We start from the raw sequence: 26,070 nt of genomic DNA on the forward strand, positions 1-26,070 counted from the left end.
CATCAGAGGTTAAATTTATTAAGGTGGAGACTATCAATTCTGGTAACACAATTCATAAGAGAAACTGGCACTCAATATAGGTAGGCTTTGAAATTAAAAGATAAATAAAGTGGTTATGGGTCCTGCAGCTGAGTGTTCCCACGTGATGTTGCATCTCCCAGATTTGCTCTTTGCTGCTCTCAGTGTGGATCTTTCAGGCACCTACAGATCATTGCTCTGTCTTTTCTCAAACCTACTCCTTCCCTTGAAATACAGGATAGAATTCAGAAGTAGAAAAGCAAGAACATCATGCCTCCAGCCAAAGGATAAAAATCAGGAACCAGAGGAGGAAGGCCAGGGAGAGGATTACCAGGACTTTTCTGTTGACACTAAAGAGTAAGTCATTGCTCCAGTGAGTCCCAAGCAGGAATCCAAATAATTCCCTAAGTCCACTCCATAGTTTATCACTTAGCAAATGGAAGTTGATGATATTTCCTTAAAGCTGGGCCCTCAGGCACAGGGGAGTGAAGGAATGCAGGGCGGTGACACGAATAATAGTTGGATAGTGCCCAGGAAGAGGTCTTCAGGTAAAGAAGAAAGAACAACTTTGGAGATGCTGCAGAATGGTCGCAGGAGCTTCCTTATTATCCATATTACAATAAGAGAAGGAAGAAAGAAAACATTTTCAATTTGTTCTAATTAGTTACACATGACAGCAGAATGCATTTTGATTCATTGTACACAAATGGAGCACAACTTTTCATTTCTCTGGTTGTACATGATGTAGTGTCACACCACATGTGCAGTCATACATGTACTTAGGGTAATGATGTTCATCTTGTTCCACCATCTTTCCTGCCCCCATGGCCCCTCCTCAGCCCTCCCTCCCCTTGGCCCAAAGTTCCTCCATCTACCCACACCACCCTCCCAGTATGGATCAGCATCCACTTATCAGAGAGAACATTCAGCCTTTGGTTTTTTTGAGATTAGCTTACTTTGCTTAGCATGATATTCTCCACCCATTTACCTGAAAATACCATAATTTTATTCTCTTTTAATGCTGAGTAATATTCCATAGTGTATATATAAGACAGTTTCTTTATTCATTCATCTGTTGAAGGGCAACTAGGTTGGTTCCACAGTTTAGCTCTTGTGAATTGAGCTACTATAAACATTGATGTGGCTGCATAACTACAGTATGCTGATTTTAAGTCTTTTGTGTATAGACCAAGGAGTAGGATAACTGGATCAAATGGTGGTTCTATTTCAAGTTTTCCAAGGAATCTCTATATTGCTTTCCAGATTGGTTGCACCAATTTGCTTTCCCACCAGCAATGTATGAGAGTGCCTTTCCCCCCACATCCTCACCAACACTTATTATTGCTTATATTCTTGATAAATGCCATTCTGACTGGGGTGAGATGAAATCTTAAAGTAGTTTTGATTTCCATTGAAAGAAAACATTTAATTAGGGCATCTCATGTATCATTTTGGACAATATTTTTTTAAAATTTATGTTGTTCCTTAATCCTTATAATACCTCAAATTTTAAGACAGAAAACTAAGATCCAGGAAAATTAAGTTATTTGCCTAAAGAAAATGCTGAGATAAAAATGTAAATTTATATCTTTTTCTTCTATCTCTAGTGATTCCTTCAGAATATACAACTTTATATTTTATCTGGTCACAGGAAGTACCTTTACCACCAATATGAGAAATGCCTAAAAATCAGTTTAATGATTTAAACCTCATGTATTGATTTGTTTATTCCTTGTTTTGGCAGGTAGACTTTGAGAATTTGCCAGTTAGCATGAAGTGCCCAGAGTCTAACTAGAGAGTAAGTCATCGCTCCATGGTACTTGCACATAAATTTTTGTCAAATGAAAAGTAACTTGTTTTTTTTCTTTTAAGAGCTCAAATAGCATTGAGCAGGAAAGATCAATATCTAGAATGATGCAAAATGTGAGCATTTGTAGAGTATGTGCTTCATGAGGATAAGAGTTTCCGTTTTCTTTCTTGACATGTTCTGAAGGCCAAATGGAGTAGATAAAGCTTAATGTGTGCCCAGTGAATCTTTGTTAACTTGAAAGAATTCTTGGTAACCTGATTTGGAAGAAAATGATTTGAACCATCAGAGGCTCTGCCTAGACAGAGACATTGCTGTCATGATATGGCTCACTGAGGGCTCAGTGAACTACATGAAGTTTCATCCATCAAAACACAGGGATCCAATCTGGCAGCTGGAAGAGAAGGGTGTGGAAGCCTTTGCTTTTCTCCTCATTTCTTGCTTCAGAATTTGGAATCATAAGGATTTCAGAGATTATTTTTGGACTATAAGTAAGAAGGTGCTTGATTAAATGTACATTTTAAGTCTCCAGGACTGCCACTTCTCAGCTGAAAATTTACAACACCCATTTTGCTATTTATTCTATCTCTGCCATCTTCTCAGCTGTTCTTTGACCACAATACCATTCCTTTTTGTGTACCAGCTGCCCAAATAACTCTGGAAAATAATCTCCAATTGCCCTTCTCAGGTCAACCTAAGAAGAGGTTTTAAAATGTTGGTAGCTTCCTGCCTCAATTTTTCTCTTCTAATTTTCTCCCATCAGCCCTGATGATTGAGGAGGAAATACAAACGATATTGAGAATAAAGTGTGTGACATTCCTCATAGAAACACAAAAAGTAGTCATGAACTTCAACTGGAAAAATAAGAGACCCAGAATAGCTAAAGCAATCCTTAGCAGGAAAAATGAAGCAGGTGGCATTGCTATACCAAACCTTAAACTATACTACAGAGCAATAATAACAAAAATAGCATGGTTTTGGCACCAAAACAGACTGGTAGACCAATGGTACAGAATAGAGGACACAGAGACTGACACACAAAATTACAATTATTTTATACTAGACAAAAGGTGCCAAAAAACATGCATTGGAGAAAAGATAACCTCTTAAAACCAATGGTGCTGAGAAAACTGGAAATCCATATGCAACAAAGTGAAATTAAATCCCCTATCTCTCACCATGCACAAAACTCAACTCAAAATGGATTAAAGATTTAGGCATAAAACCAGAGACTCTACGTCTAATAGAAGAAAAAGTAAGTCCTAATCTCCATCATGTGGGATTAGGCCCCAACTTCCTTAATAAGATGCCTTTGGTGCAAGAAGTAAAATCAAGAATCAATAAATGGGATGGACTCAAACTAAAGAGTGTCTTCTCAGCAACAGAAACAATCTGTGAGGTGAATAGAGAGCCTACATCTTAGGAGCAAATTTTTACCCCTCACACATCAGATAGAGTGCTAATCTCTAGAGTATATAAAGAACTCAAAAAGCTAAGCACTAATAATAATAATAATAATAATAATAACCCAATCAATAAATGGGCCAAGGACCAGAACAGACACTGCTCAGAAGGTGATATACAATCAATCAATAAGTATATTAAAATATTTATCATCATTAGCAATTAGAGAAATGAAAATCAAAACTACTCTAGGATTTCATCTCACTCCAGTCAGAATGGCAGCTATTATGAAAAAAAAAAAAACAATAAGTGTTGGCAAGTTTATGGGGAAAAAGGTACACTCATACACTGCTGGTGGGACTGCAAATTGGTGCTGCCAGTATGGAAAGCAGTATGGAGATTTCTTGGAAAATTTTTAAGTCTTATACCAAAAGGACTTAAAACAGCATACGACTGGGACACAGCCACATCAATGTTTACAGCAGTACAATTCACAATAGCTAAACTGTGGAACCAATGTAGCATCATTATACTGTATTTATATATAACTTAAGAATACTATGTATAATATGTATTCCCATGTAGAATAAATTGTTGCACTATTTTCAAAATTACATAAAATTAATTTACCTATAAAGGACCACATGTTATCCCTCTGGCCCAGGAAATGTTATGCAGTATGGTGAGGATAAGAAAAGCAAGCCTCACTCTCTATTTAGATTTCAAAACTGATATTGGCCACTAAGTTGATTCAATAACCCTATGATGGGATAGTGATTAGCTTAAGCAGCACTGACTTGGAATAAAGGATTTGTCTATATGGAAGAGTCTTGCAAGAAAAATAGTAGTGCAGAAAATAATATCACTGACAGAGTGGTTCCTGCATAGCCGGTGCTGTTCTCTACACTTTGCCTGTGCTCATGCATTCAATGCTCATGACAGCTCACCTTCTAGATGGGAAAATTCTAACAGAGAGATTAAAACTGTTGCAAGGTCTACAGTCACCCAATAGAAGAACCAGTGGAAGGACCCAAATGTAGGTTATCTGCCTCTGCTTCCATAGTCTTCATCCAGTGCAAATACAACTGTCTCTCGGAGCACAATATGTTTTGATGACATTTATCCCCATTTTTTTTTTTTTTTTTTTGGTGTTAAGGATTGAACCCAGTGGCATTCTATCATGGAGCTAAACCACCAGCCCTTTTTATTGTTTTTTATTTTGAAACAGGTTCTTCCTGAGTTGTCCAGATAACCACAAACTTGTGATCCTCCTGCCTCAGTCTCAAAAGCAGATGAGATTACGGGTGTAAGCCTCTGCATCCAGCTTGCTGAATTTCTTTGTGCAAATTTACAACTAATTTACAATCTTGTTAGTGAATATTTTTGTTGCTGGTGATTTATCTCAAATTACCAGTTCTAATTTGATGAGTATACGTGATCTCAGTTTGATTTTAAATGAAGTGAAATGAATTTTTATGTTGGGTACGCTTTGTTCATATTTTACAAACAGTGTGCTTATGTGCAGTTTTAGTTTTAGAGCTCCAGTTATCTTCCCCATCAGTTTGTAAAATATTTGTAATTAATATTATAACAATATTTTTGGTACTTTTCTAATTGTTCTTTGCTTTCTAACATTTCTGATTATGTGTTTGTTGCCAATAAATGTTCTACTTAACATTGTCAAATTGTTGCCATATACTACTAATATTTAAGTTTTAAATTTAGATTTTCAGATTTATTATTCAGTGATACTTTTCTTATTCTTTGAATTATTGTATTTTAATAACAAAATAATTTTAACATGTGAGTTGAATATTTGATTTTTTAATTTTTATTAAAATGAGGTACTCTAGTATGTCAGAAATGGTATAGATGGCTTTGAGATGGTTTATATTTTGAAAATTTTACTACATTGTATATATTATAAATTTTCTTCTAATTGCTCCTTTAAACTTAGCTGTGTGTTACAAATTAATGGAGTATAACTGACATTATTTTCTACAACTCATTTTATTTTACTTATCATTTTATCTTTTACCCAACAGGCATTTTCCAATTCTCTAAGTGACGAAACTTCTTATTTTATTACTTAGTATTAATCCACTATATTAAGATTAGGGAGTATTGTTTGTGTCCTTTCCACTTTGTGATGTGGTGAAATTTTTGTTGTGAATTAATAGTCCACAATCACAAGTGTTCTTTGAAAACAAATTGTATACTCTAAAAAAAAAATTCAATACATACCTAGAAGATATGCTTTACTGATTTTGCTGTTCAGCTTTCCTTAAGCCTTTGTTATATTTTTCCTCTTGATCTCTTTTGAGCAGTGGTGCATTGCCATTACCATTAATTAGTAGAGTTGGGAGAATGGAACAGTGGGGGGAGATGGAGGGAAAAGCAAAGTAGTGAAGATTGAAGTAAAGCAAATTACACTTCATACTTTTATTTGTTTATTAAATGTTTCTATTTGTTGTTTTCAGTTATACAGTAAAGGAAAAGACAGTAGAATGTGTTTTAACATACCATACTTGCATGGAGCATAACTTCCCATTCTTGTGGTTGTACATGATGTGGTGTCACACTGGTCGTGTATTCACATATGAACATAGGAAAGGGATGTCCAATTCATTCTACCCTTTTTCCTTTTTCCAGCCCACCACCCTTCTTCATTCCTTTTTCTCTAATATAGTGAAATTCTATTCTTCTCTCCCCTTCCCTCTGCTTATTGTGACGTTCTATGCTATTACAATGATGTCCAAATGAATCCTAACATGATCTATAACCAATAAAATGGAGAAAGAAGAAGAGCAAGGGCATTACTGTCTTTAACCAAGAGATAAAATGCAGGAACTATAGGAAGAACACCGTGGAAGAAGATCACCAGGACTTTTCTGCTGACAGTGTCTCCCAGTCTTACTATACAGTTACAGTTGGTTACCTCTCCAGTGAATTCAAAACAGGAAACAAACTCATTCCCTGAGACCACTCTATGGTGCTTATTTGCCAAACTAGACTTGAGGTCCATTCTCCCCTAGGATTGCAGTTCCTAATTGGGGCGGGGGGGGGGGTAGAATTTGTGCCACTAGCAATATAATAATGGCTCCCTAGGGTGCTGGGTAGTAAAATAATGAAGTAGGGCATTGATGCTAATGCTGGTGGCTAGGGGAGAAAATAAAGCATATTAAGAACAGTCATAGAGTTATAGTTGGCCAGGCCATACAAAGAAGCACAATGACCACTCCATTGAGGAGTGACCTGGTGAGTCTTTTGTTGCTGGTTTGAAATCTTTTCAAAGAAAGGGAGGTAGATGTGCAATAAACTGAGAATGTGAGAAAGTAGGAAATTAATAAGATACTTCCTTGAAGGCCTTGGGTCATGATTAAAAAACGAGACTGCATTCTCCAGAATGGTGTTTTGGGGATTCTGAAACTCTTTCATTTTGATATTTAGTGTTTTTTTAAATGTCATAAGTGGCTCAAAGAAAGTAAATTATTCAAAATCTTAATCTTATGTGACCTCAAAGGTGATAGGAAGCTAAGCCATTTAACTTATGTTCAGTTCTAAAATTGTAGAGACCTTAAAACTAGAGTCCACAAACAGAATAGTGATGGATTGCAGGGCAGCTCTAGGAAGAAAAGAGGTTTTCAGATTAGGATAAAGAAAACACACTTCATATACTTCAACATGGTCATAGGTGTGTTCCTTTTTATAACTTTTGCCAGGAAGGAAGGGAGAAAATATTTAATTAGGGCCTCTTATGTATAATTCTGGAGTAATTTTTTTTTTACATACGCTGTCCATTAATCTTCAACATACCTAAAATTTTAGCATAGAAAACTAAGATTCAGGAAGATTAAATTAAAATGCTGTGATAAAAATGTGAATTCATGTCTTTTTTCTGCATCTGAGTGCTTTCTTCAGCATACAACAGATCTTTGTCTTTCCTCCCTGATCACTGGAATACCCTCTACATGAGAAATGCCTACATATCAGTGTAATGATTAACTCTTGTATTGATTAGTTTATTTCTTGATTTTTGCATATAGACTTGAACATTTACTATTTACCAGAAACTCTGATTCTGGTAGCCTTAGTGAGATATATACAAGTACGGGCACTTGCACATAAACTTTTGTCAAATGAATAACAATCCAGTTTTTGCTTTATACGAGCTCAAATAGCATTGAGCAAAAAAGATTATTTTCTAGAATAATGTAAAATGTGAGAGTTTGTAGAAGATGTGCTTGTCAAGAACAGAGTTTCTGTTTTGTTGCTTGACGTGTTCTAAACACCCAATGGAGCAGATAGAGCTTAATGTGACCCAATGTATCTTTGCTGACTTGAAAGAGTTCTTGGGAACTTGATTTGGGAGAAAATAATTTGAACCATTAGAGAAACTGCCCAAGCACAGGCAGAGGCATTGCTGTCATGACATGGCTCACTGAGTCCTCAGTGAACTACATGAAATTCTGTGGATGAAAATGTAGGGATCCAGTCTGGCAGCTGGGAGAGAAGAGTGTGGGTTGCCACGCATAACTTTTTCTTTTCATTTTTTTGCTATGAAATTTGAAACCTTCTAAAGTTCTCACGGATCATTATAGAATTCAATAAGAAGGTGCTTGGTTAAATGCACATTTGAATGTCCCTAGGACTGCCACATGTCAGCTAAAGTGTTTCAAAAACCAATTCTCAGCTGTTCCTTGTCCACAACACCATGCCTTCTTGTATCCATGGTGCCCAAATAACTCTGGATAATAATCTCCAATCACCCTTCCCAAGTCAACAAGGGAGGATGTTTAAAACATAGCTTCCTGCCTTAATTTTTCTCTTCAAATTTCTCCCTTCAGCCTTGAGAATTAACGAGGAAAGAAAAAAGAATTGTAAATAAAGAGTGTCATGAAACATTTATTTTTTCTTTCCAGAAACACAGATTGTGTTCAGATTCTATAGTTCTGACTCTAGATAAGAATAACTTATGATAAAAACACTAGATATGGGTATCAGGGAGCCAAAAGTGATAAAGAAAGTTCATCCTCTGATATGATGTGGCTGACTCAGTTGTTCAACCCAGTGATTTGTATATTCCAGATCCAGAGCTCCATTTGCAAGACAAAGTAATAAATAATTCTTAATCGCTACCTAGCATCCAAATGCACATCTGCATACACAAACACAGAAAGATGTTCTTTAAATAAATACGAGTATACTATATCACCCACAGAGTGGTTCCTGCATAGCCGGTACTGTTCTCTGCACTTTGCCTGTGCTCTTGCATTTGATGCTCATGAAAGCCCACCTTCTAGATGGGAAAGTTGTATCAGAGAGGTTAATACTGCTCTCAGGTCACACAGTCATCCATTAAAAGAATAAGGACCCAAATGAAAGCCACCTGCCTCTGGTTAATAATCTTCATCCAGTGTAAATACTACTGCCTCTCTTAAACACAGTACTTTTATCTTGTTATGACTTGCTAGTTTTCTTACAATAAATACAGCATTTATATAAATTCATTAGAGTATGGTAAATTTTATAAATGAAATAAATCCCTGGGATAAATGAACAGGATGAATATACTCAAGCAATACAGTCTATTTTGATGATACATTTTCCCCTTTTTTTGGTATTAGGGGTTGAACGCAGCAATGTTCTACCATTGAGCGAAACCATCAGCCCATTTTATTTTATTTTATTTTATTGAGATAGATTTTTGCTAAATTGCCCAGGATGACCTCAAATTGGTTATCCTCAGCATCCAAAGCACCTTAGATTATAGGTGTGGGCCACCGCATCCAACTTGCTGAATTTCATTGCATAAATTTACAATCAATTTATAATCTTATTAGTTAATTTTTTTTATTTAACCCACATGATTGTTGCAAATTTGATGGGCGTACATGATCTCAATTTGATTTTAAATGAAGTGAAATGAATTTTTATGTTGGGGGCTGTGTGATTACAGGTAGTTTTAGTTTTAGATTCTTAGTTATCTTCTCCATCAGTTTGTAATATATTTCTTGTTAACATTATAGCAATATTTTTGGAAATTTTCCATTGGTTGTTTGCTTTCTAACGTTGCAGATTGTCCTTTTGTTGCAAATAAGTGTCCTATCTCACATGGTCAAATTGTTGCTAATTTACTACTCATGATATTTTATCACATTTTCCTTTAGATTTTTGGATTTTCTATTCAGTGATACTTTTTACAAATCCTTTGCATTTTTGTATGTTTTTAATATATGGAATAATTTTTAGCATTATGTGAGTTGAACATTTGATTTTTTTTTTATGTTTATTAAAAGTGAGCCAAGTGTGGTGGCATGTGCCTGTAATCCCAGCAACTTGGGAGGCTGAGGCAGGAGGATCGTGCGTTCACAGCCAGCCTCAGCGAAAGCGAGATGCTAAGCAACTCAGTGAGACTCTGTCTCTAAATAAAATTCAAAATAGGGCTGGGGATGTAGTTCGGTGGTCGTGTGCCCTAGAGTTCAATCCCCAGTACCCATGCCCTCCCAAAAAAGTGAATTACTATAGAATGTAAGAAACAGTTTAAATGGCATTGAGATGATATATTTTGAAAACTGTCACTAAATTTTTTGCTTATGTAAAAATCAAGGTTTAAATTTTCTTCTAATCACTCCTTTAAACTTATCTTTATATTATAAACCATGGAGAATAATTGACACTATTTTCTACAACTCATTTTGTTTTACCTATTATCTCCTCTTTGACCCAACAATTTTACAATTCTCTAGTGGCGGAACATTCTTATGTTATTACCCAGTATTAGTCTACTGTATAAAATTAGGAAACTGTTGGTATCATTTCTGCTTTTGTGTCATGGTTGAAGTTTCTGTTGTGAGTTAATGGTCAAGAATCACAAATATTCCATGTTGTCTGTGAACAGAGTGTATACTCTTTTTTTTTTAAGTAAAGTTCAATACATAATTTGTAAGAAATGCATTACTGATTTTGCTGTTCAGGTTTTCTGAATACTTTGTTTTATTTTTTCTCTTGCTCTGTTTTTAACAGTGGGGTATTGGTATTACCCATTAGTTACTGCACCTGTGTCTTCTGTACATTTGGTATGGTATCTTATGATGGTTGTACTTATCAATTTAATTGTGAATTTTAACTATTAGTCTTTTTTTGTTGTTGTTGATCACTTAATGCTCCTGGCTTGAATTATAAATTGCTAAATATCAAGCAACCTAGATGCCCTTCAATAGATGAATGAATAAAAAATGTGGCATATATACACAATAGAATATTGCTCAGCAATAAAAGAGAACAAAATCATGGCATTTGCAGGTAAAGCTAAGTGAAGTTAGCCAATCCCCAAAAAACAAATACCAAATGTTTTCTTTGATATAAGGAGGCTTATTTATAGTGGGATAGGGAGAGGGAGCATGGGAGAAATAGATGAACTCTAGATAGAGCAGAGCGGTGAGAGGGGAAGGGATGGTGGAATGTGATGATCATTATTATCCAATGTACAGGTATGAAGACACAAATTGTTGTGAATATGCTTTATATACAGCGAGAGATATGAAAAATTGACCTCTATATATGTAATAAGAATTGTAGTGCATTCTGCTGTCATATATAAATAAAAAATGATTTATCTTTTTAGAATAAAATTAATTTTAAAAATAACTGTGGGTAAGTGGCAGAATGATCAGTAGAGCTGAGGGAGGGGTCAGGATCTGAGTGAGGGAAGTGAACGGGAGGTACTGGGGACTGAATTAGAACATGTTATATTCCATGCTTTTATAATCATGTCAAATGGATTCTTTTGTCATTTACAGCTAAACAGAACCAATTAAAAAAGGACTGTAAGTGATGGTTGATTTCTATTTGTTAGAACTTGGATAGGATTAGTGCAATAAGCAGAGCAAATTTGATATAAGCTAATTTTATTCATTGGAATTTTCTGTGGTTAAAATTATTCTTCACTAATTAATCATTATTTTCTTATGCGAGAAAATTAAAACTAGTTTCTATTTCTCTTCCCTTTTTCTACAGAAAATGTCAGTTCAAGTCCCCAACCTCAGTTCGCATTGATTGTTCATGTCCTGTTGACCCAATTACCATGTTGGTTTGTTTATTTGTTTCCCCAGATTCAATCTGTGTAACAGAATTCAGTGACTCTGGAACAGATTGATCATGTTTTGCTCCAGCAGGTGAAGTCCCAGAGCCTCTATAGTTAGAAGTGGATAATGACGGATGGGTGAAGAAAGTGAAGGAGAAAGGAAATAGAACAATTTTGAACACTTCAGAAAATATTTATCCTGAACATAAATATCCAGGCATCACTAGCATGGTAAATGTTATCAGATTGAAAGTGCAATAATTAAAAACTTACATTTATTTTTACAAATAATTTTTGAAGATCTGTAATTTTTTTTCTAGAAACATTCCTAAAGAAAGACAACTGTGGTGACTTTTAAATGAATCCTAATGCACCAAAGACCTCCAATTAGAGTTTAAAACAGACACATATACAAAAATTAGATAATCAAAAATGACCTTTAAAATCCCCCCAAATAATCCTTTAAAAATAGCATGATATCTCATAAAACTAATCCATTTTGATTTTACAAATTGATAGAGGTGGGTAATCATCACTGCAATCCAGTTTTAAATTATTTTATCATTCCCCCAAACACTTTCTGCCTGCTTGCAGTTAAATCCTGATCCCTAAAGTCCAAAGTTATAATTTTTCTGCTCTCAATTGGTGTAGATTATCCTTCTGTGGACATTTCATACAATAGAATTTGCAATGTGGTATTTTGCACTTGCCTACCTTCACTTAGCGTAATGTTTTTGAAGGTTATTTATGTTGTGGTATGTGCCATTAGTTATTTTTATTGCTGAATAGTATCCATTTTTTGGTTATACTAAATTTTGTGTATTCATTAATAAGTTGACAGACATCTGGTTAATTTCATTTTTACTATTATATATTATGCTACTATGAACATTCACAGAAATGGCTTGGTTGGAGGGTCTTCACTTCTCCTTTATAGATTCCTATTGATAATTTTTGTTTTGATTTATTTTACCGCATGGTGAATATAGCTAATAATTGAGTACTCTACATTTCAAAATTACTAAGAAAATATATTTCAAATGATATCATCACAAAATTTTAAATATTTGAGATGATGCTACCTTGATTTAGTAATTCTCTATTGTATTAAAAATAATATCATCTTGAACCTCATAAATACACACAACTAGAATTTGTGAATATGTAATAAAAATAAATTGATGGGTCATGTGATAATTTATTTTACCATTTTAACAAAGTGCCAAACTTTTCTTAAGTGACTGGACTGTGTTACTTTACCTTTCCTCCAGCAATGAGTGAATATTTGTTTTCTATATCCTCAAAAACACCTTTTCTTGTTCATCTGTTTAGTCACAGTTCTTTTGGTGCATGTTTTCCATTGTGCCTTTACTTTGTATCTCCCTAATGACTGGTGATACTTTGTGCTTTTTCAAATGTTCATTTCCTACCCGTTGATACCATTTGGTAAAAATGTCTGTTATTTTTCATCTGGGTGTTATTCTTATTACTTAATTGTAAGAGTTATATATGTGTATTAGTTGCAAATCCTTTATGAGATATATGTTTTGTAAATCGAGTCTTATCATCTCTGATGTGCCTCTTCACTTTCCTAATTATAACTTTTGGAGCATTTAATTTCTGGGCTCCCAATTCTACCCATTGACCTATATGTGTAACTGTATGCCAGTACCATAACATCTTGATCACTGTATCTTTAGAGGAAGTTTGGAAATCTGAAAATATAAAATCTTTCATCTTTTCTTTCCTTATTGACAATATTTTGACTATTCTGGTTTCTACCATGTTGATTTTATAGCCATTTTTATAAGAAAAGCCTGCTCAGATTTGGTAAGAATTATGTTGAATCTATTAATTAGTTGGGTAGGAATTGCCTCTATTATTTTTTGTTTACTTAAATCACCTTTAATTTCTCTCAACAGTGTTGGTCAAAGAATATAAAATTACAGCGTGAGAGGAGGAACGATATTTGGTTGATTTCTGTGTATCTGTCTTGCACTTCTTTTGTTAAATTTAATACTAAGTATTTTTATGTTATTATCAATGAAATTGTTCTCTTCGTTTTATACTTGGATTGTTTATTGCTAGTTGTTAGCAAAATTGTGCACACTTAAAGATGTCTATGACCAATTCCCTAGAATCCAAGAATAAGATATATCATTTTAAATGGAGGGATTAAGTTTGCAGATGGAATCAGCTGATAGTAACCCAGTCCCTAGATTTTTACATGAGGTTCCTAAATAGATTTTACTTCTTTTCTCACTTCGCTGCAGGTTGTGGCTGAAAATTTCACTGCGATCACCCAGTTCCTACTTCTGGGTTTTTCAAGCCTTGGTGACATTCAGCTTGCTCTCTTTGTGGTCTTTCTCTTTTTATATCTAGTCATTCTTAGTGGCAATGCCACCATTATCAGTGTCATCCGCTTGGACCAAAGCCTCCACACGCCCATGTACTTCTTCCTGGGCATCTTGTCGACATCTGAGACCTTCTACACCTTTGTCATTTTACCCAAAATGCTCATCAATCTCCTTTCTGTGGCCCGGACGATCTCCTTTACCTGTTGTGCCATTCAAATGTTCTTCTTCCTCGGTTTTGCTATTACCAACTGCCTGCTGTTAGGCGTGATGGGCTATGATCGCTACGCTGCCATCTGTCACCCTTTGCATTACCCCATCCTTATGCGTTGGCAGGTCTGCAGGAAACTGGCAGCCGCCTGTGGGATTGGAGGCTTCTTGGCCTCACTGACAGTGGTCAATTTAGTCTTCAGCCTCCCTTTCTGCAGTGCCAACAGAGTCAACCATTACTTCTGTGACATCTCACCAGTCATTCGCCTGGCTTGCACCAATACAGACGTTCATGAGTTTGTCATATTCATCTGTGGGGTTCTTGTGCTTGTGGTCCCCTTCTTCTTGATCTGTGTCTCTTATCTCTGCATTCTGAGGACTATTATGAGGATTCCCTCAGCTGAGGGCAAACGGAAAGCCTTCTCCACCTGTGCCTCCCATCTCACCGTCGTTATTGTTCATTACGGCTGTGCCTCCTTCATCTACCTGAGGCCCACAGCGGACTATGTGTCCAACAAGGACAGGCTGGTGACGGTGACGTACACCATTGTCACACCATTACTAAATCCCATGGTATACAGCCTCAGAAACAAGGATGTTCAACTTGCTATCAGAAAAGCACTGGGCAAGAAAGGGTCTCTAAAGCCATAGATAATAATAATATAATAATAAAGTATTAATATATTTTGGATTTCTTAATAAATAATGTTTTCCTTTATTACATGTATATTCTACCTGTAACAAGGCCCTTGAAGTCATAAGACTCTTTAAGATGTATGTCATAAGATGGTTTGCTTCTCATCATCCCTTTAAATCCAATATGTGGGCTAATATTTTTAAAGTTCTCAGATGGAATGTTAGAAAACTTCTCAAATGTAAATGCCCTATAATAACTAAAAGTCTAAGCTGGCAGTTGTGGCACATGCCTGTAATCCCAGCGACTCCGGAAGTGGAGGCAGGAGAATTGCAAGTTTGAGGCCAGTCCAAGGAACTTATCAAGACACTGTCTCAAAATAAAATAATGAGATAAAACAAAATAAGGAAGAAGTGTTGGGGATGTTTTGCTTAGAGGTATAGTGTCATGGGCCAGGCTGTATGGGCAATGACCAAACAGACTCCATTTTGCCCTGAGATTCCACACCATGTAAGAAATGCTTCTCCCATGGAAAGCCCCACCTCTGGTCAAAAGTTCTGGTCAAAGGTTGCTTAGCATAGCATATTTGGCAACACAAAATGGCAATTCTTACACAATGTAAAAGTGTTCTCTCTTTGGTTCCCGTTTTTTCTTGGAGAATGTACTCTGTCAGAGATTGATTGTCTAGAGGTTAGTAACTATTCTTTAACTTGTACTAAACAATGGACGTTTTGGCCCACTTCCTTTTCTGCTTATGATTTTAGATCTCATGATGTTTGTTCATGGTTTTGAATCATAGAAATAGCCACTTATGCTTTAAGATGGTTTTGGACTATAAAAGGTGTATTCAAACCCAGGGAGGGGGTTGAAGGGTGTAGACTTGCAGCCGACCCCTTGGCCTGCCAGCTGGTGGGTCTGGACCACCAACTGGTGAATAAAGTTTCCTAAGATCAAGTTGGTGATTTATTGCAATCTCACCTTAACAATAGCACCCCTGGATCCCATCCCCAGGATCACACATACACACAGCCACCACTTCTCTCTCTTATTGCAGTGACTGGTTCCTCAAGAATTCCACCGGGGAGGGAGAGGAACCAGGAGGAAATTTCTCATGTGGCTCCTCAGGTACTTTCAGGGCCTTGCATATTGCACACTGAGTCTTCCTCTTGTGGAATGGTTTCATGGTTTCTGGAATCGTTTCCTCCTTGAAATTTATACCACATTTCTTGTGATACAGATATAACCACCTCTTCTGACAGTTTCTGAATTTGCTTCTGGGTTCAGAGAGCTCACCACCTTTCTGGGTCACATATCTTCTGGAGAATTTAGTGGGTACATTACTGTTTAACTGATTCTAGAATGATTTTTTTTTCTGCTAGTTTGCTCAAAGATGATCCAGAGTTAAGAACTGAGCATCTCTGACACCCATAGTAAGCAGAACAGAGATCTCTTTCTATGAGTTGGTGTTTCAGGCCAATAGACACAGACTCCTACTTTTAAGTTTCTCGGGTAAACTCAGTTTCATTTTTTAATCTCCAGGAAATACATATCACGGTAATTCCCTACTCTGGCTGCATCAGGAAATGGGAGAATAAGTAAAACATTAAGTAATCCGATGGTGTCCTTGTAAGACTATATTTGGCCTTTTTTTAACTCAACATTTTCTATTTTCTTAAAGTAATTCATTTTCTTCCCTCGACTTTCGCATCTGCATTGAAACTGAGATTAAAAAAACTCCTTTTTTAAAATATGTAACACTCTTGCCTGTTTTTCCTAGAGAATAAGTTATCACGATTGTATTTATCGGTAAATATTGATTTCAGAAAGCTACTGTCTGTAAAAAGAGTCAAATAGTTGGCCCAGTTAATGGTATGACTATAGGTTAATCACATTACCTATTCCAGATCACATATTGCAATTATTTGAGAATCTGTTGAAAACTATGTATCCCTTGCATAAAATTGTCCTCATTCACATAAAGAGAGGGAGAAAAACTCATTATAATTAAAGAGTTTACAGAATGTCCACAATCATTCAGGGATCCAGTTCATAAGCATTCTTTTCTCAGGGCAAACTTATCTAAACCATTTAATTCTATTTTTACTATTTATCTTCATTTTTATTTACCACTTTGTTGTAACGTTTTCTTTTACCAGCTTGACAGATTATTTAAACACTGTCAAAAATTTTATATAGTTTATAATTGATTATGATGACAAGAAAAATTAACTGGCATCTCAGCTGCCATTATCTAGATCTCCTTAATGGATCTAACTATCCCTTCAATACTAAATTTCTGAAACATCATATTGTGTTAAACAGAAATTATCCTGGTTAGGATAGTGCAGACAATTAAATGGAATAGTGCTATTACATTTCACATTCATTAAAAAAATCTTAGGACGAGCTACTGTGTATTTTAAAATCTAAGGTTTCTGGTACAGAATATTGTAGAAATTAGGAAAATTAAATTCTATACTGCAGAAAGTTGCGGTAATTATGAGTCTCCAGATATGAACTTTACAATCAACGCCTTGACAGATTTTAATAAAAAGTGGCTGAGACTAGAGTTTAATAGTAGTATATAGAAAATTTTTTGCAGAATTCTGACATTTATGAGGTTTTAAATTTTCTATTGATTTTTATGTATCCTAATTTCCAATTATCCTTTTGGCCTGCAGATCTCCTGAGTCTCTTTTTATCAGTAGAAATATGGAAGAGTCAAATTATCTTTAAAAATAAATTATAATAGTAATTAGGAAGATAATACTCCTTCAGGAAAATATATATCAGTGATAGAAGGACCCCGCAGCCTTTGTCACACTTAAATATCAGTATGAATAAAGATAGTATAAAATATACTTGAGGTTTCCACACTGGACATCACAATTTTCCCTGGGGGTTGTAAGGAAGAATCCTTTTTTTTGGAAGAATCCTTTTTTTTTATTGGTTGTTCAAAACATTACAAAGCTCTTGACATATCATATTTCATACTTTAGTTTCAAGTGGGTTATGAACTCCCAATTTTACCCCAAATACAGATTGCAGAATCACATCGGTTACACATCCACATTTTTACATAATGCCATATTAGTTACTGTTGTATTCTGCTACCTTTCCTATCCTCTACTATCCCCCCTTCTCTCCCCTCCCATCTTCTCTCTCTATCCCATCTGCTGTAATTTAATTCTCTCCCTTGTTTTTTTTTCCTTTCCCCTCACAATCTCTTATATGTAATTTTGTATAACAGTGAGGGTCTCCTTCCATTTCCATGCAATTTCCCCTTTCTCTCCCTTTCCCTCCCACCTCATGTCTCTGTTTAATGTTAATCTTTTCCTCTTGCTCTTCTTCCCTGCTCTGTTCTTAGTTGCTCTCATTATATCAAAGAAGACATTTGGCATTTGTTTTTTTTTTTTTAGGGATTGGCTAGCTTCACTTAGCATAATCTGCTCTAATGCCATCCATTTCCCTCCAAATTCCATGATTTTGTCATTTTTTAGTGCTGCGTAATGCTCCATTGTTTATAAATGCCAAATTTTTTTATCCATTCATCTATTGAAGGGCATCTGGGTTGGTTCCACAGTCTAGCTATTGTGAATTGTGCTGCTATGAACATCGATGTGGCAGTATCCCTGTAGTACACTCTTTTAAGGTCTTCAGGGAATAGTCGAGAAGGGCAATAGCAGGGTCAAATGGTGGTTCCATTCCCAGCTTTCCCAGTAATCTCCATACTGCTTTCCAAATTGGCCGCACCAATTTGCAGTCCCACTAGCAATGTACAAGAGTACCCCTTTGCTCACATCCTCGCCAGCACTTGTTGTTGTTTGACTTCAGAATGGCTGCCAATCTTACTGGAGTGAGATGGTATCTTAGGGTGGTTTTGATTTGCATTTCCCTGACTGCTAGAGATGGTGAGCATTTTTTCATGTACTTGTTGATTGATTGTATGTCCTCCTCTGAGAAGTGTCTGTTCAGGTCCTTGGCCCATTTGTTGATTGGGTTATTTGTTATCTTATTGTCTAATTTTTTGAGTTCTTTGTTTACTCTGGATATTAGGGCTCTATCTGAAGTGTGAGGGGTAAAAATTTGTTCCCAGGATGTAGGCTCCCTATTTACCTCTCTTATTGTTTCTCTTGCTGAGAATAAACTTTTTAGTTTGAGTAAGTCCCATTTGTTGATTCTAGTTATTAACTCTTGTGCTATGGGTGTCCTATTAAGGAATTTGGAGCCCGACCCCACAATCTGTAGATCGGAGCCAACTTTTTCTTCTATCAGGCGCAGAGTCTCTGATTTGATATCAAGCTCCTTGATCCATTTTGAGTTAACTTTTGTGCATGGCGAGAGAATCCTTGTGGAGACTGATCCTGTGCTGGCCCAGGAACCAGAGTTTGTCATTAGAAAAGTCCATCATCTTTTGTTAGTCAATGTATAACCTAGTCTACCAGCAAATCCCTTTCCCTCTCATCAATTTCATGAAGTACATGTATTTCCTGATTTTTATTAAAAATACTATAGTAATTTAAGCCTCCCTTAGAAGTAATACCGAGCTCTGACAATCAGGTTATTAGGTCCATATGTCATCTCCTCTACCAGACTATTAGCAATGTGAGAAGTATTTTATCCTGTTCATACATTGCCTAATCCCATTGTCATCTATGTCCCTGAGAGAGATCAGTATGCAATCAATGACTAATAAAAATCTTCAAATGAAGAGAGACTCCTCTACCCACTAAATAGAACACATGAAAGTACAATAGTACTTATGTCCTCTAGAACTCAGTGATTTGAAACAATAATGATCATTTATTTTTGCTTATAAATTTGGGTAGTAATTATGAGGATGGATTAACTCTGGTCCATATTGTGTCAACTGCTTGACTAGTTTAAGGAACTATTTCCAAGATGGCTCACTTACATGGCTAGCAAGATGGTACCACTTATGGCTAGGAGACTGAATAAAGCTGTATGCTGTGAGTTTCAATTCCTCTCCACATACTATTTTACAAGGAGTTCCTTGGAATTTCTCACAGTATAGAGACTGGCTTCAAAGATTAAATGTTCCAAGATACAAGAAGTGGAAGCTTCTAGTATTTTTAGGCATAACCCTACTGTAAGAGTTTGGATGTGAGATAACCACAAAAGTTCATATGTGAGACAAAGCAAGAAGGTTTAGAGGAGGAATGATTGGGTATTAGATCCTCAGCCCAATCAGTGAATTAATTCTCAGTCCTGTCAGGGGATTAATTCACTTGAAGGTGTGTAGGGTGTGGCTGGAGGAGGTGGGTCCTGGGGGTGTGTCTCAGGGGGTTGTATTTTGTATCTGGCTAGTGGAGTCTCTCTGCTTCCTGATCATCCTGGGAGCTGCTTCCTTATGCCACACTCTTCCTTCAGGATGTTCAGCCTTAACTCAAGCCCTGAGGAATGAAGCTGCCTGTCTGTGAACTGAAACCTTTGAAACTGTAAGACCTCAAATAAACTTTTCCTCCCCTAAAACTGTTCCTAACAGGTCTTTTAACAGTGAAAAAAGCTGACGGAAACAACCACTGACTTGCTGTTCCTGACACCCCAAAATATAATTGAAAAAAACATAGGGTAAGTGCAACACACACCACTCCTTTTTGAAAAAGAAGGAAGGAGGTACATGGAAGTCACATCCACATTTTTTCTTTATTGTGGGTCAATTGTGAGCCTATGATGTGACAATTTCCTTAATTGTTTTTTTAAAAGACATATGAATTAACCCAAGTTTATGCCTTTAAAATACTTAGAAATCTTACTAGTCGTTGAAGTTCTGACAAAGTATCATATAACCAGATTCTGGAGATCTTTATTTTAGAGGGAAGAGTTTCCTGACAGTTTTGTGAATTTGATCTTTTTCTTGAAACCATTTCTTACTTGAAGAGTCTTTGTTGAGGGTGATTTTTGTATGAGAAACACATCTATTTCTAAACCCAGAAGCTTTTGGACTCTTTATGGTTTCTTTCAACTCTTATCAAAAATTTAAACACCGTCTTTCAATCATCCCTTTATATCCTTTTATCATTGGTGTAATTTTCTTTTATCTCACGAGAAATTTCCCTAAGAAAATCCGAGTTTACTAAAAGTACTATTTTCCAGGCTACAGTTTGGGAGATTCCTGCCTTCCTTCCCAACAATGGACAATAAGCATTTTTAACAAACTCCAACAACATTTTACTCTTTCATTTTTAAACCCTTAAAACTGTTTCCTCAAGGACTTTCCATTTTTTTTCCACTACAAACTCCTTTAAAACCTTGCAGATTCTCCATATCATTAGTTCCAAAAAATTTTTTAAAAGATGCTTTAAGTTTTGATTACAATCACACCATGTGTTTGAATGCCAAATTTTAGTCTTGTCATTTATTGCTGTATATGGAATCTTATCTTCTTAAATTAACAACAATTATTTATTTTGTACATAAATCTGCAAGTTGGCAGGAACTCAGTGGAGTATTTGTTTGTGTCTGCTCTATGTAGGGTCAGCTTAGATTGTTAAACTGGGCTAAAAGTTCCACCTCGAAGATTACTCATTTATGTGGCTGATTGGTTCATGTTGCTATTATTTGTATGCTCAGGGGGAGATTTTTGACCAAGAGTCTTGGTTTCACACCAGAGATTCTCAAAGGTTTGCCATGTCTAACATGGCAGCTAGTGAGCAAGTGGATGCTCCAAGAAACAGGAAATACAAGCTGACAAAATCTATGCAGCAAGTTTTATAGCATCACTTTGGCTATAATCTGTTGATCAATGTAGTTACCCAACTGGCTTAGTTTCAAGGGAATGGGGCATATTTACCACCTCTTCAAGTCAAAAGCGTGGAAGAAAGGTGTGACTATCATTTGTGTACCCAGAGAAAGTTAAAGCCCAAGGATGAATCTTCTCAGTAAAGTATTCCCAAAGATCTACCCATTATCTTAATTTCTGGTAGAACTAAAGAATAAAGGAGTCACCAAAAGTTCCTTTATTAATAACTTGGACTTTCTTCTAATTTTCCATCCTTGCAACATCTCTGACATTGTACATGAGCCCCTGAGAGAGACATCAATGAGTGTCTAGAATTCGCTCCATTTCCAGCTCAGCTCAAATGTCTGGACTCACTGTCATAAAGAAAAATTGTGCAACCTAAAATATGCAGAGAGCTGCTGAAATCTATACCAGCATGCTGTCACATTTTCCTCCATAACCTCAAATTTCTTTTTTAAATTTATTGAAAACATATTTACCAAACTCATATTATATGCCAGACACAAATGAACTTGTTTCCTAAGTGTTGAAAGATTTATGGTGATTCTCCCATTCTAATATTCTGTCCTCTGGTTTGGGTTTTTGTATCTTTTTTTTCCCTCTCTTCCAGATTTCAGAAGTGGACATATGAAATGATCTAATGAAGATCATTTCCTCTAACATAAAAATGAAAATATAGAGGCATTGGGTAGGGAAACTCAAAGGGGACAGTTACACTTGTGTCTGTTTTAACCAATGTGCCTGGGACACTTCAACTCTCTAATGAGCACCCAGAGAATTTCTAAAAGGGAGTCAACAAATCTGCATGGTGTATTAGAAAGGCCCTTCTCTTTGGCCAGCTAATTTTATAGAGTGTATTTACCTATATTTCTACTTGCTAATTAGAAAAAATTATGGACAAATATTGAGCACAGTGTGGTAATCCCCTGTGGAGGAGGGGATCTCCCTTAGCAACCAAGGCATTGAGGTCATGGCTAATGTGAACAGGAAAGACCACAGGTAATATTCATTGAGATTAAACTACCCAAGGAGAAAAGGCTCAGGTGATACTTTTCTGTGGAATTAATAGTGTTCTTATGTGAGTCAGAGATTTCCTGGAAAATGAATAAGGGCTCATGTACATCATAACAGGGATGTACATGAGTCCTTATTTATTGCTATATAAATTTTGGCAAATTTCACCTAGAAACTTGCACAGAAATTTCTTGGAGGTTTCCAAGAATGAAGAAACCTCCTTGCCATAGAACACTAAAACTCTGACTTGATGGAATGTGACATTTTATTTTACTTAGGGACTTGGAATTTCTTAATTGAAAGGAGTAGTAATAATTGTCAAGTAATTCATTTGTGTGTCAAATTTTAAAATCATTGCTTTCCAATAATCTAGCTCTGTTTCCCCCTAGGTACTGGTACTAAAAAGAAGACCAAGAAAGTGGAAAGGTAGAGGTGACTTTTCAGGAAGAACAGTTAAACGCATGATGTGTATGCCTATTTATTTAAAAGTTTAGAACAAGGCAATTAAACTCCTGGTTCTAGTCAAATTTCAAATTTTATTAAAATATTGCTAAGAAAAAGAGCCAATAATGACAATTTATTTATTTGCAAAGGTGTTCAAACTTGAAAGTAAAGTATTTTAAAATGCACATAAAAAAAGCTTAGTGAGATAATGGAGAAGACACCTGGTAATCAAAAATGATAATGAGATAGCTGAATGTTTTAATGGATCTTTTGCTTCTTGATCTGTAAAGTGATGTCAGAAAGATTTTACATCCCAAAATATTAAGACATAAGGTTAATATTGCATGCTAAATTTATATTAAGGAAACAATTTGGGAAATTCCTGAAGTTAAATGCCATGTATCTGGGAGTTTGAAATGATTGTGAGAAATTGGTCATCTAATTTTTCAAAAACTTTCCAAACACTTATTATATGCTGGGGACTATTGTGTTTGTGGAAGATGCAGTTTTGGGTATCTGGCAAATAATAATTCAGAGTCAAAGATAGAATAGTCATAGCAAAGCAAATAAAATTTTGATGATTATTAAGGAAAACTAGAGACAGTAGTCAAGTATGGTTATCAAGTTGCAGGAAAGATTCCATGAGTACAGTCGTTTTTTTACTGAAAATTGAAGGAAGTCTACTATATTGAATGAAAATAACAACAAATAAAGCATGGGATATTTCTAGGTGTTAGAAGTAATATGAAAAATGGCTTGGTTGTTCAAAATTTCTTAAAGAGCATGTAAAGGAATACACACTTGCAGCTATGAGTAGAAAGGTAGATTTGGGAAGAATATGAAAGACCTAGAAGATCTTACAAATAATTGAGGGTCATTTAGTTTTGTTAATATGATTCAATTTATCCTGTAGAAGCATAATTCTTCCTGTATTGTAGAAAAGAGTTCATAGTGACAAGAGAGATTCTAAGGGGTCTATTCATAATGGTCTTGTAATAGTTGAGGCAAGAGCTAATTTCTTTTTGGAAAAAAAAATGGATTTTAGAAGTATTTTTTAAATAGACCGGATGTGAAGGATGAAAAAAAAATAGTGAGTTTAAACATTTCTTTGAAATGTACAGCTTGAATGACTAGGAATATTTTTAAACATTTTATTGAGATACAGGATATAGGGACACATTTGGGCAGGAAGTGAAATAGGAAAAGAATATTTTGATTAAAATTTATAAAAGCTAATGCCAGCCTTGATAACTGTGTCAGAGGTCTTAGGGGAAGTATCTTATACTCTCTTCTTAGAAATATAGAGGCAGATCCTGGGTATGACAATCTGATGGCCCTCCATCTCAGGTATATGAGGGTTAATTCATTAAACGGCCAACCAGTGAATGCTGATGAAGCACTAAATTATTCTAGCAGTGTGTTTTGTAAGGAGAAATCAGGCCTAGTATCTTATAAGAGTTTATAGTGCAATCATAAAGCCAGCTCTAAGACGCTAGCAAATTAATTTAAGGGGATGACTGCATAGAAATGGGGTAGATAATTATTTCTGAATGTGAACTGTTCTCCTTTAAAAACAAACAATACAAAGGTAGATCCATGGAATGTTTCCCTAAGTGAGGGATGCATTAAAAGGAGATGTGTGTGTGTATTGGAGTATAAATCCTCTGATGTTAGTGCTATTGTATATTGACTTAAGTACAAAAAATCAGGATAAAGGTCTGACCCTCTGAAATGGTAATGTAGATAAAGGCTTTTATGAGGATTAATTCATTTAAAAAAATTGGGTGAAATTTTCATAAGTCTCCAAGGAAGGGACTTGGCTTCATTTGAGCCAATGACTACATATTTTACATAAACATTGTCCCCAGATTTATGGCTAAAATCATTGGCAGAAAAATAATGGCTTGAGCTCCTATATTTATACACACATGCATACACACACACACATATATGTGATATGTATGTATAATTATGTATAATTTATATATATAAACACACATTATACCCACTGCCCACTGTTGAACCCCATGGTATATAGTCTCTGGAACAAAGGGTATAGCTAGCCATTGGAAATTGACTAGAAAATCTGGGGTTTCTCTTAAGAGAGTATAATTATTCTCGAATAATTATTCTCAAATAATTCCTGGTTTACAATTTTTTTATGTCCCCCCATATCTGTTTGTCTCTCATTCAAACAAGACTGGCATAGCTACTTTTTGAGGGTAAATTTCTCTGATTCCCAATTTGAAAGGTTTCTGGACCTGATCATATTGGTTTTATTGCATGGGAGCAACTCTTCATGGATAACTCCTCCTCTGTCACCGAGTTCCTACTGCTGGGTTTCTCCAGCCTGGGGGAATTGCAGCTTGTCCTCTTTGCTGTCTTTCTCTGTCTCTACCTGATCATCTTGAGTGGAAACATGACCATCATTTCCGTCATCTTCTTGGATCGCAGCCTCCACACACCCATGTACTTATTTTTAGGCATCCTTTCTACCTCTGAGATCTTCTATACAATTGTCATCCTGCCCAAGATGCTTATCAACCTGCTGTCTGTGCTGAGGACAATCTCCTTCCTGAGTTGTGCCACCCAGATGTTCTTCTTCCTGGGTTTTGCTGTCACCAACTGTCTGCTCCTGGGAGTGATGGGTTATGATCGCTATGCTGCCATCTGCCAGCCTTTGCACTACCCCATTCTCATGAGCTGGAGGGTATGTGGACAACTGGCCGCAACTTGCATTGTTAGCGGGTTCCTGATATCTCTGGTGGGGACATCTTTGGTTTTCATCCTCCCTTTCTGTGGCTCCAACAAGGTCAACCACTACTTTTGTGATATTTCACCCGTCATCCGTCTTGCCTGTGCTGACACCTACATCAATGAACTGGTCATCTTCATCTGTGGGGTCTTGGTGCTGGTCGTACCCTTGATCTTCATCTGCATCTCCTACGGCTTCATTGTTCGCACCATCCTGAGGATCCCATCAGCTGAGGGCAAGCGCAAAGCCTTCTCCACCTGCGCTTCCCATCTCATTGTGGTCATTGTCCACTACGGCTGTGCCTCCTTCGTCTATTTGAGACCTTCATCCAAATATACATCTGGCAAAGACAGGCTGGTGACGGTGACTTATACTATTATCACCCCACTGTTGAACCCCATGGTATACAGCCTCCGGAACAAAGATGTGCAGCGAGCCATTCGGAAAGTGATTGGAAAGACTGGGTTTTCTCTTAAGAAACTATGATAAGAACACTTTTCAACAGTGCACACACATTTGGATCAAGTGTGTTACTAATTTTTAAAGTCATGACAATATCTAGTTTACTCATTGAACTCTAT

General features: G+C 36.1%; 3 protein-coding genes across 3 annotated transcripts in view; all 3 read left to right on the forward strand.

The window, feature by feature from the left end:
• Positions 1 to 115: 115 nt before the first annotated feature.
• On the forward strand, positions 116 to 14,530 carry LOC308656862 (olfactory receptor 10R2-like; the record flags this gene model as incomplete). Its single annotated transcript, XM_081308210.1, has 3 exons — positions 116 to 375; positions 11,249 to 11,321; positions 13,589 to 14,530. The coding sequence occupies 3 exons, from the start codon at positions 116 to 118 to the stop codon at positions 14,528 to 14,530; spliced, it is 1,275 nt and encodes a 424-aa protein (XP_081164336.1).
• Positions 382 to 26,070, forward strand: part of LOC308655784 (interferon-activable protein 203-like) — a 441,182-nt gene continuing 415,493 nt past the window's right edge. Inside the window, exon 1 of the mRNA XM_081306062.1 lies at positions 382 to 391. The gene's annotated coding sequence lies outside the window, so the exon portion shown is untranslated. The remainder of the gene's footprint in view (positions 392 to 26,070) is intronic.
• LOC308655792 (olfactory receptor 10R2-like) lies at positions 25,034 to 25,975 on the forward strand (the record flags this gene model as incomplete). Its single annotated transcript, XM_081306072.1, has 1 exon — positions 25,034 to 25,975. The coding sequence occupies one exon, from the start codon at positions 25,034 to 25,036 to the stop codon at positions 25,973 to 25,975; it is 942 nt and encodes a 313-aa protein (XP_081162198.1).

The sequence above is a fragment of the Spermophilus citellus genome, assembly GCF_964194105.1.
Source record: "Spermophilus citellus genome assembly, chromosome: 9".
NCBI lineage: Eukaryota > Metazoa > Chordata > Mammalia > Rodentia > Sciuridae > Spermophilus > Spermophilus citellus.